Below are 15,836 nucleotides of genomic sequence, written 5' to 3'. Positions count from 1 at the left end.
TTGTGTCTCCCCTCTAACAGGAAGTTTAGTCTGACGGTCCCACGTGTGAAACAGGAGCAACTTTGCGTCGCATGTGCTTTAACTGTGCGCCATGAATTTACATGAGTAAACAGCTCAAAGTCTGGATAATTCTCCAAAATGTTGTTTGCAAAAGAAGTGCCATGGCGGCGCTTGGAGGGCATGTCGTTTGGCATGTATTCTGCCGAGGAGATAAGGTGAGAGACAGCGTGTTAGCTTTTGGCTTAAGCTAAACATGAGTTCAAAACAACATGCCTGATCGTGGCAGCATCCTGTAACATTATTTTCCGGTACTCTTCTCGCAAATTACGCACATATTTAAGTAAAAGTTGCTGTTTCACGTGCATGATAGATATTATATATTTATTTTGTTGTGCAACAAACCTGATCCTCTGGCAGCCACTGTGAATGTCAATCAAGTAATGAAAATAACGTTAACTGTTAAGTTACCCTCTTTTTCAAGTCCATACCCAGTCCTTGTGTTGTTTATTCTCATGATACTAATATGGGAAATGTCTTTTATATAGGAATAGAAGTCATTTTAACTGATTCAACTGTGGCTCGCTTGTCCTTGAGGATCAGGTTGAACCCTGGCTTGATCCCGTATGGACCTATCAAGATTACACCATATGATAAAGCTACCAGTTAATCAATGTAGTAGTAAAATGACCAAAGAGTTGCGAAGAATCCAGTGTAATTGTATTAATGCACTCTTCTCATTTTCACTGTCCAGAAAGTTGAGCGTGAAGGCGATCACTAACTTCAGGTTCCTCGATGCTGTTGGGAATGTGGCCCCGAACAGCCTGTACGATCTGGCCCTGGGACCAGCAGACAGCAAAGAGGTACATCTCTACTGAAATCAAAATCCATGCAGTCTTTTTATTGTACAGTACTATAATGGCACTCATGTAACAACAGTCTGCTCCTGGCCTGTGGTTGTACCTCTGCACGTTTCAGCAAGTATATAAAATGACCTTTTTCCTGTGTTGCTTTATTGTTTTGACCAGGTGTGTTCGACCTGCTGTCAGGACTTCAACAACTGTCCAGGACACCTGGGACATGTAGACCTACCTTTACCTGTATACAACCCACTGTTCTTTGATGTAAGCATGTCCGCAAATACACACACGCACACGTGTTAATGCAGTACACACGTTTAAAGCTCACGTTATATGAATCAGTATCCAGTCAACTTGCTGTTATGAATATTTTTCTTTTAATCCTTTTCTCTCCTGTATCCTTCCCACTCGCCTTCGTCAGAAACTCTACCTGTTGATTCGTGGTTCCTGTCTGGCGTGTCAGATGTTAACGTGTCCTCGAGCTGCCATCCACCTGCTGCTGAACCAGCTGAAGTTAGTGGAGCATGGAGCCATGCAGGAGGTCTACCAAGTCGAACAAATTATCAACCAGGTGCGTTTAAACATGCTGTGGAAACGAATCGTGGCAGGACTAAAGCAGGCTCTATCCAAAAATAAATTATTTATCCGTTGATATCCTTGTGATGTTATTATTTGTGTGTGAGTGAATGTGTTTGGAGAGGTTTTTTCATTGTCAATGTCTAAGTTGTTGTCTTTCACCCGATTTAAGCTTGCTTTTCTAATTAATGTAGCTTCATGGTGTTTTGTAATCACCATAGACCAACCAGTTCTCTGTTTATACAGCATTTGGTCATTTGTGTGAACTGTGTGTGTGTGTTAGCACCTGGAGGAGAATCCCAAAGCCACTGGAGATGAGATTCAGCAGGTGCTTAAGACGTTTACAGACACGATACTCGGAGCCAGCACTGAAGGGTCAAAGAACACCAAACCGGTGAGTGTGCAAAGACATGCAGACACACGACACTCAAATCCAAACATACACATACCTAAAATCACCTTAGGACAGTTTAATATGATTTTAAAATATGGATATGCATTCAATTTGTCCGTTAGGGTGTGGAGGCACATTGCCTTAATTCTTTAAGTGTGTGTGTGTGTGTGTGTTTTTTCAGATTAAACATCTTGTTGAAAAAAAGAGCAGTCTGATAAATGACTTCTGGAAGACCCACATGAAAACTAGGAAGTGTCCTTACTGCGGGTAACTTTCATTCATTCATTTAATAGTGCTCTAAAATCCTTCATAAGTTTAACCATCTATTACCTTGTTATTATTACTCGTGTGGAGCCAGCCATACTTACAGAAGTATAAACTGTATATACAGTACTGTATGTGGTGAATGTGTTTTAAATATGTTGGTAGTGTACAAACCAGGGACTCATCTCCTATTGGCCACCATAAGTAAAACCATTCATTTGTTCGGCCTTGTCCACTCTGTGTTATGATTTATAATGAATTAAACCGTACTAATGCAAATTGTTATTTACTGAAAAATCCCACCACAGGCTTAAAGATGTAGGTGGCATACTGATGCAGTGCCTCTTTGCTCAGTCATTAGTCAAATTCCTAATTGTCCATTTAACGCTGTGATTATGGTTTGTGTGTGTAGGAGTGGAAGGTCTACGGTGCGCCGTGAACACAACAGTAAGCTGATTGTCACAATGCCATCAGGAGTAAAAACCAGTGGTGATACTGATGGTAAGTAATATTTTAAAGTTAAATTAGATAATCTTTTGTACATATGCAGGTCATTATTGTGCCAACAGCTGTATGCAGGCTGGACAAGACTGAAAATAAAATCACTGTTAACATCTGAGGGATTTTTTGTTGTCTGTGTTACCTTTTACTCTGCACCAACATGGCGCCCGTTGCACATTCTGGGCAAACCCTGCTTTTACATTATGTACACACAGTAAATAGATCTTATCTGGACTTTGTTTTTGTCTTCGTGCAGAGAATCTGATGGCTGGAAAGAGAGTCTACATGACGGCCAGTACTGCTAGAGAACACACCAACAAACTGTGGGAGAAAGAAGGTAGGCCAAAAAACAGTGATATCCCACCACCATATGCATAAAACTGGACTGTTGAAGGGCAACCACAAACAAAAAATGTCAAACACATGCAGGCAGTCTTGTCAGTGTGGCTGCTATGAAACGATGGTAGCTCTTCCCCATGTGGGTTTTTGTGGTGAAAGAGTCCTAAATTCCGTCAGTCACTGTCGTCTTTTCTAAATGGTAACACGTTTCTCCCATCCTAAATGACAATTAATATAAAACCATTACTGGCTAGTGTTTATCCATCTAAACCAACACATGATGGCCAAAATAACCATGTACATTAATCTGCATGGAATTATGCAGGACACTTCTTTGTTTTGAGTTTCACATTATATCATGGGCCGCCCTGCTCTCTAAATTTCGGCATCAGTGGAAAAACCCATATGGGTCAACCACCACTTTAAATTATTAAAAGTGCAGTAGTAATGATGTTAATCACTGTATCTTTTTCTAGAAAGTAGAAATTAATATTTTTGAGAATGCAAAATTGGCAGTGTAGTAAATAAAAGAAAAAAACTCATTCACATTTAGCTGTAAGAAGGAATAACCTTTTAAATATTATTCCACATCATATTTCATATCGCCCTTCTTTTCACCCAGGTTTCTTCTTGAAGTGTCTGTTCTCTGGGCTGGAGGAGGGGACGGCCACAAAGGAAGGAGAGAAGGCTTTCTATCCAGACCTCTTCTTCCTGGAGCTACTGGTGGTCCCACCTTGCAGGTACTGTGTGAACAGACACCCTCACATACTGTTCTTTGAACCACTGGAAGTTTAATATTACTCAAATATCAGTTGTGGCCTCCTCAGCAATAGCAAAACCTTAATACCAAATGTACTGATGTTAGCAGAGGTGGTGCAACCTTATTGCCTTGTCACACCCTTCCTCCTCCCTGTCAGGTATCGTCCCATCAATCGACTGGGTGACCAGATGTTTACAAACGGCCAGACAGTCAACATGCAGGCTGTCATGAAGGACTGTGTAATCATAAGGAAACTTCTGGCTCTCATAGCAGGGGAGAAAACTGCTCAGGAGGAAGAGGTAAGATGACGTGTGTGTGTTGAGTGCTGTGTGATATTTGCGGCAAATGGTGATTGTGAACAACACACGTCAGTCTGTCCTCTCTTGTCCTCCTCAGGCTCCTGAACAGGCGGACCAGTCGTTTCTGTCGGGGATCCCCGGACAGACATTAACAGATAAACTCTACAACATCTGGGTGCGACTACAGACCCACGTTAACATCGTCTTTGACAGTGACATGGACAAAATGATGACAGAGAAATACCCAGGAATCAGACAGGTGCAATGCAATAACCATCCCTTATTTTCATTTTGTCAAAGACATCCCAGTTGCCTAATTGTCCCCCCTCCCCTGCCAGATCTTGGAGAAGAAGGACGGATTGTTCCGGAAACACATGATGGGAAAACGAGTGGACTACGCTGCACGATCTGTCATCTGTCCAGACATGTACATAGGGACCAACGAGATAGGAATACCTATGGTTCGTATGACTGTGTTTCTCCCCCTTTAAAAAACGGGAAATAACATCAGTAATGATCACCAGAGCTCCAAGTTTGATCCAGAATCTTCCATGCTTGTGCAGGTGTTTGCCACCAAGCTGACCTACCCCCAGCCCGTGACTCCATGGAACGTCAAGGAGCTTCGTCAGGCCGTTCTCAATGGACCCAACGTCCACCCCGGTGCCTCCATGGTGATAAACGAAGACGGCAGGAGAACCATCCTATCACCTACCAACCTCGCCCAGAGAGAAGCTGTTGCCAAGCAACTGCTTACACCCAGTCCTGGTCCACAGAAGATGCCCATGAAGATCGTAAGTCAGATGTTATGCCCGGTCATTCCCAAAAACAAACCCTTATACGCTTTGCAGGATAAACTTTCATCGTCCGTGACACGGCCCCTCACTCTTCTCCCTTTTTGTCTACCCAGGTGAATCGTCACATCAAGAACGGAGACGTTTTGTTACTGAACAGACAGCCGACTCTGCACAGACCCTCCATACAGGCCCACTGCGCACGGATCTTACCAGGAGAGAAGGTACCATCTGATCGCTCCAGGCTAATTTGTTTTATTGTGATATATTATAGAAGCAGGCTGGGATTACGCCGTTGTGTTTCGACATAAGCACGTGATATTAAACTGCTTGCGCTTGACATCACAGGTACTGAGGCTCCACTATGCCAACTGCAAGGCGTACAATGCTGACTTTGATGGAGACGAAATGAACGCGCACTTCCCTCAAAGTGAGCTGAGCAGAGCAGAGGCCTACACGTTAGTCAGCACTGACCAGCAGTACCTCGTCCCCAAGGTGGACACACACACACACACACACACACACACACACACACACACACGGTTGTGTTTCACATAGTTGTCTGAATAACCGTGCTGAGTAAAATGAGGAATTAAAATCAGGAGCGTAAGCTTAACTAGCCAAAAAACATGCGTGACACATTAATTAACATAAAAAAACATATTTCAAATTCTTTGCTACTGCGGCAAAACTAATCGCCCCCCCGGGGACAAATAAAGGTCTTGAATTGAATAAAACTCAAAACTATCTAAATGTGCTGTTTTAAAAGAAAGTACATGCATAGTAACAAAGATGAGTCATTAAAGTGATGAATTCTTATAAACGCACACAGGTCAGAACTCAAGTTTCTCTCTCTATCCTTAGGACGGTAAACCTTTAGCAGGTCTGATCCAGGACCACATGGTGTCGGGTACGAGGATGACGATACGGGGCTGTTTCTTCAACAGAGTCCAGTACACAGAGTTGGTGTACAGAGGACTGACTGACAAACCGGGGAGAGTTAAACTGCTGCCGCCGGCCATACTCAAGCCACAGGAACTGTGGACAGGAAAGCAGGTAATGAACCGGTGACATTTTAGTCCGTGTTTCAGTAGATACTCAGGGAAAGCCGAAAGAACCAATTAAAGCAATGATAAGTCAGTTTAGCCCAAAAGTTGAAGTTAGAAGTTCACTGTGTTCAGCTTTTGTCTCTGTCAAGGAAAACATGGCTGTCCACAATGCACTCAAATTGAAGTTGTACTGTTGTGTTGTTCCTTGGCGTTTCCTGTAGGTGGTGTCGACACTCCTGCTGAATGTTATCCCACAGAAGGCCGTGCCTCTCAACCTGGTGGGCAAATCGAAAATCCCCAGCAAAGCGTGGATCCAAGTCCCACCACGGGCTGCTCCAGGATACAAACCTGACAGCATGTGTGACTCACAGGTACACACACACACACACACACACACACACACACACACACACAAGGTAGAAAGATTTCACTGTGTGTTTTTAATGTTTTTTTAATTGTATTTCTTAATCCCTCTTTCTTCTCTTTCTGTTTATATCCCAGGTGGTGATTCGTCAGGGGGAGCTGTTGGTGGGGGTTCTGGACAAAGCTCACTACGGCTCCTCAGCCTACGGTCTGGTCCACTGCTGCTATGAGCTGTACGGAGGGGAGACCAGTGGCAAACTGCTCAGCTGTCTGGCTCGACTCTTCACTGCTTACCTGCAGCTGTACAGAGGCTTTACTCTAGGTACAGTAAATAAATGGCCATGCTGAGCCATTTGTTCCTGACACAGGCGGCATCATTAGTCAGTCAGAGAAGGGGGGTTATGCTTAAACGCCTTTTTATATATATATATATATATATATATATATATATATATATATATATATATATATATATATATATATAATTTTTTTATTTATTTATTTTTTTCCTAGGTGTGGAAGATATCCTGGTGAAACCGGGCGCCAACAGGCAGAGGAAGAAGATCATTGAAGAATCACTGAAGATTGGCACCAAAGTGAGTTAAAGCACCAGAACGTAGGTTCAAGAGCGTTAAAGAGGTGGTATTATGCTTTCTGGCTTTACCCCTCTCCTTTATTGAGTTATATATCTTTTTTGTGCATGTAACAGGTTTGCAAAGTGAAAAAGCCCAAACTCCAGCCCAAAGGGAGTTCCCATCTCCCACAGAAAGCTCTGCTCTGGCCTGAAAACAGCTCGTTTGTAGTCCAGCCCTTCACTTCCTTTACTTGTGACGATAAATGAAAACGCCTCATAAAGCTTTCCAAGCGGCTAGCGGGTTCAGGCACGCCCTCAAACCAAGCTAGTCTGAGCGGAGGCCCTTTTGATTTTAGTTAAGTCCCTTTTCCACTGCACAGTACCAGCTCGACTCGCCTTTGTTTGGTTTTCCATTGTAGAAATGTTGTACCTGCTTCCAGGTACTTTTTTTCGTATCACCTCACCTCTGTCGAAGTTCCAAGCAAGCTGAGAGATACTTAAATGTAACGTGAAAACACGACAGACTGCTGATTGGTCAGAGAGAATATTCACTATTCACTACATCATCATTGCTGCACCAGACAGAGGCCAGCAACAGAAAGTTTTATATATTAATATATTATTATATATAATAATAATATGAATATAATATGAATATTGTCGGAGTTGAGGAGCTCCACAAGTGGCTGTGGGGGAAGCCTGCGCCAACCCGCGGGAGGAGTGTGTGAGGCCGGCCTGCCGCCCGCTCACAGAGCCCTCTGCTCCCGCCGTCACACAGACCGCTGCAGCAACAACGGCAGAGGAAAACACAGCTGGAAGCTTTTCATACCGCTTATCTGTCGTTACATTCTGATGAAGGTTGAAACATTTTAACTTAAAAAAGAGAAAGCTGTGTGGATCGCTGGTGTGTGTGTCTCTGGGTACTATCTGCAATGGAAAACAGAGCAGGGCCGAGTAGAGTCGAGTCTATTGATTTGCTCCATGGTAGCATTTTTCGGCAAGGCAGCATAGATCGTCAGAACACCGGCAACAGTTCAACGTTTAGTCCTGATGGTAAGATGTGGAACAATGATGTTGTGGACTTGTGAGTAACTTTTACCATCTGCTAGGTTACGGTCGCAGTCTGAAGCGGCTTTGATTTGGATCACACTACCTTGTTTCTTACGACCCGCCCTTCTCTGCTTCTGATTGGCTAGTAGTCCTTAACATGGGAACTGCGCATGTGCAACTCCCAACAAAGATTTTGTACAAGTAAGATGCATCACTCTGTAGCTCAAGAGCGGAGCGTACAACACACAGAGTTAAAAGAGGAGCAGCAGCAATGTGCAGTATGAGAAAAATATGGTGTTTTTTGAAAATTAAACCATGTAAACCTGTTCTGGTACAACCCCTAAATAAGATTTTGAACCTGAAAATGAGCATAATACCACCTCTTTAATGATGTAAAATCTAACATGAGCTACATTGAAGGCCCTGGATGCCACTTATCCACAGTAAATAAGGATTTAGAAAAATTGCAGCCTTGTCAAATTCAGTGCTTCCTCCTCAGTGGATGCCACTGGCCAAAATGGCTGCCACAGTGAAAGTGTAGTTCATGGGCCCCATGGTGCTCTAACATGGCCACTGGGGATAAATATGTACTACACACAAACAAACTTTGAGCTACAACCACTTCTGTAAACTGAATGTTTAACTGATGCAGTCCATTTGTTGCATTTGGTTCTTTATCTCTCTGTTCCAAGGTCATGGGGATGGCAGCATCCATTACCACTGCATCTTTATACTGCCGTGCCATTTGGGGGCGCCAGAGTTGGACTATTTCTAATTCTGTGTAATTCAACACATTGTGGCTTTACATGCAACCTTATACCTGCAATAACAGATTTCGCCTAAGGAAAATATTTGGCTCCATAGCTGCTAAATGCTCCGCTCTGTTCACCAGTTAGTCACTAACTGTGTCTGTCTGCACCTGCGGTCTAGTGCTGAGCAGGCAGTGTGCTGTGTTTTTTTTTTTTTTTTTTTTAGACCACTTTTGCTGAAAACAGCAGCCTTCTGCGGCTAAAAATGAAACTGAGAGCACTGAGAGTGAATCGAAGCAGCAAAGTTGTGGGCCAGACAGCTAAACAATGAGCTAAAACTCTATAAAGCTCTGTAAAGCCGAGGGGAGCTGCAGACTCGGGTGATAACTTTCTGTAGGTTCATCACTGTCACATGTTATCATTTAATCAAAAGGTATCTTGGTGAAAGGAGTGGTGGTCTTATCTAGTAAACCCCCCCCCCCCCATTTTGTCTCTTAGGCCCTCCAGGCAGCCTTCAACCTTCCCTCCAATGTGGATCAAGCTGAGGCTCAGAGCCGCTGGCAGGACGCTCACCTCAACCCAGACCAGAGAGAGTTCAGCATGGCCGACCACAAGTTCAAAGAAGTGGCCAACCAAGTGAACAATGACATTAACAAGGTAACCTGCCACTACTGCTGTCTGTGAAGGTTCTCAGTAATTCAGGTGAAGGACTGTTAAAATCAAGGGCAACTGGACTAGGTTGAAGATTCAACCTTCTTCAGTTCAGTGGAGCTGAACTAGAACTTACTAGTTTTGGCACACATAATACCAGCATGGTGAAATGAATTAGAAACACATAGATTGTTTCCTCCACATCCTCTTTGTCAGGGAACCAAGAACATTTTTAGGAACTTTACCAGTGTTTAATTTAATTTCTGTAGATTAGTTCTGGGTTTAAAAATGTCATGCCAATGAAATTACAAAGAACAACACACTGTTGTTGTGTCCTCGTTTCTTCAAATTTTGTTTAAATGCCACAATGTTGTTATGTAATTTGTCATTGACCCTATTTTACCAAATCTTCGCTGATGGGAACAGATATGCACAAAAGGAACTTTGAATGTTTTAGCCGCAAAGGGCTGTTATTGTCAGTTGCTTTCACATCCGTTTACTCCTGTACTGAGTCAGCTACAGAACAGCAGGCCTGCGGCTGGCAGCTGTTCTCAGGGTCCAAAATACATCTTTTTTTTTTTTTTTTTTTAAAGTGTATTTTGGGGCGTCCTGGTGGCCTAAAGACACTGACCATGCACTCGCAAGTCCCCTATTTGAGTCTGACAGACTTTTGTTGTAAGGTAGAGAAGGAGGAGAAAAAGGAGTGCATGTTGCGCAGTTCTTAATAATAACAATGATGTTGACGGGGAAATATTGTGTGTTCGTAGGTGTGCATGCCAATTGGCCTCCACACCTCCTTCCCTGACAACAACCTCCAGCTGATGGTCCAATCAGGAGCCAAGGGATCTACTGTTAACACCATGCAGGTACCCCCACTCACTCACCTGTACTTTTTTTCTCACATTGTACTGTACTAATTTTGCATCCATCAACTTTAGGCCTTTAACCCACAGATACCCTGACCTGTCAGTGTATGTGTGCATTTCAGATTTCGTGTCTATTAGGTCAGATCGAGTTGGAGGGCCGTAGGCCTCCACTAATGCCTTCTGGGAAATCCTTGCCGTGCTTCCAGCCATATGACCCCGCACCTGGTGCCGGGGGCTTCGTTTCTGGAAGGTTCCTCACAGGCATCAAACCGCAGGTACATGAAGAGGGCTGTGTGTGTTTGTGATATGTAGCGGACTCGTTTTCAAAGTTGTATTTACAGTCCTGATGAAGACTGGGATGCCAAATTGCACACATGAAATAACTTTGTCCTTAATAACTACCCATTCTATGACTATAATTACTAGGCCTGCACGATTAATCACGATGTCGTCATGTGCGATTACATAACTGCAAAAAGTGTGCGATTTAATAAAACAGAAAAGCTGTGTGTGACACTCTTCCCTTAATTTTGTAATATTATACTGATACACTCATACTATTTCCTCTTCCAAGTTGTGGCTGGAGGCTGCAGTCAAAATTTTTTTGAATCCCAGAATAAAAATATAGAGCTGAAAATCTACATAATTGGGTCCCTTTAAACTGCAGCTATGCTAATGACAGAGCATGAGGACTAATCCACAGTCTGCTGTAAATAAGTATTTAGAAATTGCAGCCTTGTCAAATTCAGTGCTTCCTCCTCAGTGGATGCCACTGGCCAAAATGGCTGCCACAGTGAAGGTGTAGTTCATGGGCCCCATGGTGCTCTAACATGGCCACTGGGGATAAATATGTACTACACACAAACACTAAGCGGCACGAGCTGAACTAGTGAAATACTAAGCATTAGCATTATTATATGTAAATAATGTTAAATACATTAACATTTTCCCCTCAAATAAATCTAATTTAACTGAATTCAGAGCTAAATGTTGTAATACTTTTAGACATTAATACAGATTATTGTCACTTCATAATGCATTTCTTTCATTGTCTTTGTGTAATCTTGTTGTGTTCAGGAGTTTTTCTTTCACTGTATGGCTGGCAGAGAGGGACTGGTCGACACAGCCGTGAAAACCTCTAGATCAGGATACCTGCAGAGGTAAATTCTTTCTAAAATAACTTTTTAATGTTTTGCATTGTACGTTCAATTGTTACCAACTGCTGCTTTAATAGTGTGCTGACTAGGGGTGCAACAGCCAATCAGCATAGTCGACAAAAATAGATTATTAAATTCGTTGCCAGCGAAGAGCGTTGCAGCATTTCACTCTTCGCTCAGCCAGAAAGGTCGTGAACTGCAGCAAAGCTGAGCTCTCCTGGAAACACCGGAGCATCTGAAGAGGGGGCGCGTAATGTCGTGTCTCTGTGGATGATGAAGGCTGCATTCAAAAGTCTTTTTTGCTTAAGAAGTTTCCTACTGAGTGAAGTGAACAGGAAGTATTACAGTGGCAGCCATGATAAGAGCTGGTCGAATTCTCTAAAAGCTAAGGAAAGGTGCCTCAATGCTTCCTTTCATATCTCCTTTAGCACAGGGTACATCTGACCATCCTTTACGAAAGGAAAGGGAGAATGACGTCCCACAATTCCTTGCGGCAGCAACATTTAAAGCGGCGCACATTCTCAAACTCAAATGATAAAATCCATCAACCACATTTAGCAAGATCCTTGCAATACAGATGCACATTATGATACTTTAATAAGACTCACAGTTACCTTCTTTCTTTTGTTTTTTTTGTAATCTGATACTGTTTCAACACCGTTTTATGTTTCGTTTTGTTGAATTGTTGTTGGTAGTTGCATTAAGTATTTTCTACAATAAAAATAAATAAATCACCAACCATGACGGATAAAGGAGGTTGATCACCATGTAAGTTACCATTGGCTATTAAGCCTTTTCTCTCTTATGCCATAACTTGCTAATATGCATAGCCTATATCTTAAACTGTCAACAATAACTGAGACCCATGTCAGCTGTCTTGTAACATGATCAAAGCGAGGATAATGTTGCAGCGTGTAGCCTCACGTTATGTACTGCAGCCTTCAGCAAATTCATACTTCAGTCACAGATGCTGACACCCTCGCCTTAATAAAGGCAAAGACCAAGCTGGATAACCTCTACAGTAGGCGTTTCCCACACACTGATTTATTTGTGGCGGCCTGCCACATTATCAATGCTGATTTTCGATTGACTTTGTTATTTAAAATGGGTAAAATCGTAAATGATGACGGAGCGCTGCACAGCACATATATTCTCTCAGCATCTCTCTCTCTCTCTCTCTCTCTCTCTCTCTCTCTCTCTCTCTCTCTCTCTCTCTCTCTCTCTCTCTCTCTCTCTCTCTCTCTCTCTCTCTCTCTCTCTCTCTCTCTCTCTCTCTCTCTCTCTCTCTCTCTCTCTCTCTCTCTGTGCACAGTTACTAATTTGTGGGAAACACTGTATTTACATACAACTGGGATTCATGTTGATAAATACGCCTATGGGTGGGCAGGAGGGTGAGTGTGAGCAAACATTCTCAATGTGACAACCCTGTCCATTATTTGGTGACTGGTAAGCTACCTTATCTGCCTTTTTGCTATCTTGGTTATTAAGTAATATATTCCACCGTGGTGTCCACCTTTAGATGGCCTGCGTTACAACAACACGGGGCGCATTGTAGTTTCATCGCGGCAGGTCATGTCAGTAAAATCCGCCGTCGCATAATTAAGTCGCTTAGAAAAGAGCAGTCGGATTCTCTTAGACCCGCCGTCCTCTTTTCCTACGGATTTTCCTTCACATCTTTCCTTGACCTCATGACGTTTTCCATCGAGGTCAAGGAAAGGTGGTTAGGAAAGGAGATTTTTTTTTTTTTGACATTTCGGATGCAGCCGAAGAGTCTTCTCGGTTATGGCGTGTCGCCATATTATGGCGAGTGGATAGTGCCAAAGCAAGGATCACCAGGAGAAGGATAAGGAGCAGTCTACCCTGCCGTCGCCGCCAGACCGTGTGGATTTTTCAAAGGGAGTGATTGGAACTGCAGACGGGAGACCGGCGGCGACTTCCTGTATAAATATACACCTATTAAATACATCTGAACTGAGTACGTCACCACCAGTACACCAACACAGCCTGTGTTAAATGCTTTTATTCTTGTGGCGACTAGGAACTCTGGAGTGCATTGTCTGTGTTGTGCTTATTGTTTGGAGTCACTGTTATTTTGTAAATGTAAAATGTAAATGCTCTGTACTTGTATAGCGCCTTTCTAGTCTAGACCACTCAAAGCGCTTTTACACTACATCTGCATTCACCAGTCACACACATTCATACACTGAGCCTAAGTGCTCAAACGGAAACTAACATTCACACTCATTCGTACACTGGCGGAACAGCCGCCAGGCAATTCGGGGTTCAGTATCTTGCCCAAGGACACTTCGACACGCAACCAAGGGGAGCCAGGGGGGAGCCAGGCATTGAACCGCCGCCCTTCCGATTAACGGCCAACCCGCTCTACCTCCTGAGCCACAGCCGCCCCATTTTTGTCCTATAAATATCCACTACTCATAATGTGCGTACAGTTACTTATAAAATGAATCATTCAAGCATTAGAGCTGTGTTTCATGCTTATTCAGTTTAGTAAAGTTTGATGCTGTTCTGAAGCTTTTGATTGGTTCTCATGTTTTAATTTGCAGCGCCGCCCCTCTGCCAGGTAAACTGCCTCTCACTGTCTTTTTAAAATTGTTAACATTTGAAAACAAAACATTTATGGCAGCATCAAATGTGGGGAAAATATTTTTGTGTATTTAATATATTATCTCAGTTAACAAATTAAAGATGGGAGTCTTGAACTTCAAGTTGTCTCTATCTATAATGCAACAATGTAGCATCATTTCATGGCCTGTAGGCTGCTCAATTAAATTCCAAATATTACCAGTTATATTTTTGAAGTTATAGCTATAGTCTATTAACAAATACATGCAAAAACACGCTCAATGTCATTTTTAAAATACTTAAACAATTATTTGAGTTTTTGCAGCCTAATAAAAGACCAGGTCCAATAAAAAGGTTTCTGGAAGGAAAGGCTTTTGCAGATTTCATCGACTAGATGGAGCCATAGCCTTTGTAATGTGCTGCAAATACATTTATTCATTTAGCTGACGCTTTTATCCAAAGCGACTTACAATTGCTATACATGTGAGAGGTCGCACGCCTCTGGAGCAATTAGAGGTTAAGTGTCTTGCTCAGGGACACAATGGTGGATGGGATTGGACCCGGGTCTCTCACACCAAAGGCATAGTCTTATCCATTGCGCCATCACCACGGCCAATATAAGCAGAAATTGTAGTGTAGTTAAATTGCACAAACCTTTAATTTGCAAAATTGTTTAGACTCTTAACTAAACAACATAATATAACCTTACTCATAACATTTTGACATTGTATTAATTTTTTGTGAGTTTTACAGGCCCTTGTCTTGTCAGAATACGCCTTGTTCTGAGTAACTATTTGATGTGTATGTGCGCATGGCGCTGTGTTTAGTTTGTGAGATTGAGTGTGATGTAGTTTTAGTGTATAAACAAGTTTAAAGCAGACCAACGGAAACAGTGATAGCTGCCATTAACGTGGCCAAGTTCTCTCTACACTTTCCTGGAAGCATGTAGTTTCAGAGTCCATGAACTTTAGCAACTCTTGCTTGCTTGCTTCCAGCTTCCTCAGTAACAATGAGAAGGCCATAGGTGTCATTTACACTGGGGACATTTTGAAATGGCTGATGGCAGTATTTGTTAAAAATGTTCTGAAAAATAGCTTCCACGAAGAAATGTTAACTAACAAATGAAAATGCTAGAGAAAGGTTTATTTGCACAATAAGAAAACATGCAATGAAATTTAAATATAAAAGAAACAAATGTGCAATGTCCAAAAAAAAGTAAGCTAAAACATGACAAGCTGCTGATCAGTGAATTATATTCTGTTATATTTTTATATTCATGAATTGTCACCTGCTGGCTGAATTAGACATTTCCACCATAAATTGGAGCAGAAAATGTCTCCAGAATGCAGGAAATTAAGTGTTTAATGCTCCTAATTTTCTCACGGTGGACTCTCATATCTTTCAGCATTTCTTGTTTCTTTAAAATAGTGTTAAAAATAAATAATTAATTTATTTTACGTTATTTAACGTTTTGTGATTGGGAGGGGGAATTTATTGAACATATTTCTAAAAAAGATATTTTGCACCAAATACGAAGTGATTTAGGAGGGAAACGCTGCTCCCTTATGGCTTTTGCAAATAAGGAATCGTTTATAATCATTTTACAGTGTGAAACATATCTGAACCAGTGGAGCAAAGAAACATGTCCATGATGTGAACGGGAGCAAACCCACCGCCAAATGAAGACACTCCTGCTAGAATACATTTTCTTCCAATCTTCTACTTATCTTGTCCCTCTTTTCTTCCTGCGCAGATGTGTCATAAAGCATCTGGAGGGTTTGGTAGTGCAGTACGATCTGACGGTGAGGGACAGCGATGGATCTGTGGTCCAGTTCCTGTACGGTGAAGACGGGCTGGATATCCCCAAGACTCAGTTCCTGCAGCCAAGACAGTTCCCCTTCATAGAGGACAACTATGAGGTGAAACGGAGCAAGACACTAACCGCGTTGTTGTTGGTATCATGTCGTGAATAATTACATGTACAGAAATAACGCAGATGAAATTTTTTTTTTT

The 15,836-nt window shown here is 42.3% G+C and overlaps 1 protein-coding gene and 2 non-coding genes across 3 annotated transcripts in view; all 3 read left to right on the top strand.

Moving 5' to 3' along the window:
* The first annotated feature begins 25 nt into the window (after positions 1-25).
* The window catches only part of polr1a (RNA polymerase I subunit A), a 29,090-nt gene continuing 13,279 nt past the window's right edge, over positions 26-15,836 (top strand). Inside the window, exons 1-24 of the mRNA XM_038699047.1 lie at positions 26-215; positions 752-860; positions 1,026-1,121; positions 1,279-1,428; positions 1,717-1,827; positions 2,009-2,094; positions 2,504-2,592; positions 2,849-2,929; positions 3,554-3,671; positions 3,849-3,990; positions 4,088-4,249; positions 4,329-4,451; positions 4,554-4,781; positions 4,898-5,005; positions 5,130-5,276; positions 5,646-5,837; positions 6,052-6,201; positions 6,332-6,515; positions 6,707-6,789; positions 9,065-9,223; positions 9,985-10,083; positions 10,206-10,358; positions 11,161-11,243; positions 15,577-15,742. Of these exons, the coding sequence (XP_038554975.1) occupies positions 139-215; positions 752-860; positions 1,026-1,121; positions 1,279-1,428; positions 1,717-1,827; positions 2,009-2,094; positions 2,504-2,592; positions 2,849-2,929; positions 3,554-3,671; positions 3,849-3,990; positions 4,088-4,249; positions 4,329-4,451; positions 4,554-4,781; positions 4,898-5,005; positions 5,130-5,276; positions 5,646-5,837; positions 6,052-6,201; positions 6,332-6,515; positions 6,707-6,789; positions 9,065-9,223; positions 9,985-10,083; positions 10,206-10,358; positions 11,161-11,243; positions 15,577-15,742 (3,096 nt within the window). The 5' untranslated portion in view covers positions 26-138. The remainder of the gene's footprint in view (positions 216-751; positions 861-1,025; positions 1,122-1,278; positions 1,429-1,716; positions 1,828-2,008; positions 2,095-2,503; positions 2,593-2,848; positions 2,930-3,553; positions 3,672-3,848; positions 3,991-4,087; positions 4,250-4,328; positions 4,452-4,553; positions 4,782-4,897; positions 5,006-5,129; positions 5,277-5,645; positions 5,838-6,051; positions 6,202-6,331; positions 6,516-6,706; positions 6,790-9,064; positions 9,224-9,984; positions 10,084-10,205; positions 10,359-11,160; positions 11,244-15,576; positions 15,743-15,836) is intronic.
* On the top strand, positions 8,283-8,419 carry LOC119889467. The gene has a single exon (XR_005442060.1). It is a non-coding gene; the product is annotated as a small nucleolar RNA SNORA5 (small nucleolar RNA).
* On the top strand, positions 10,813-10,949 carry LOC119889468. The gene has a single exon (XR_005442061.1). It is a non-coding gene; the product is annotated as a small nucleolar RNA SNORA5 (small nucleolar RNA).

This window comes from Micropterus salmoides, unplaced genomic scaffold (genome assembly GCF_014851395.1).
Source record: "Micropterus salmoides isolate LMB-PRFRI ecotype aquatic unplaced genomic scaffold, ASM1485139v1 Ms_hic_scaffold_5, whole genome shotgun sequence".
Lineage (NCBI taxonomy): Eukaryota > Metazoa > Chordata > Actinopteri > Centrarchiformes > Centrarchidae > Micropterus > Micropterus salmoides.
The sequence above is the reverse complement of the archived record's forward strand: the minus strand, read 5'-3'. Positions and strand labels throughout refer to the sequence as shown.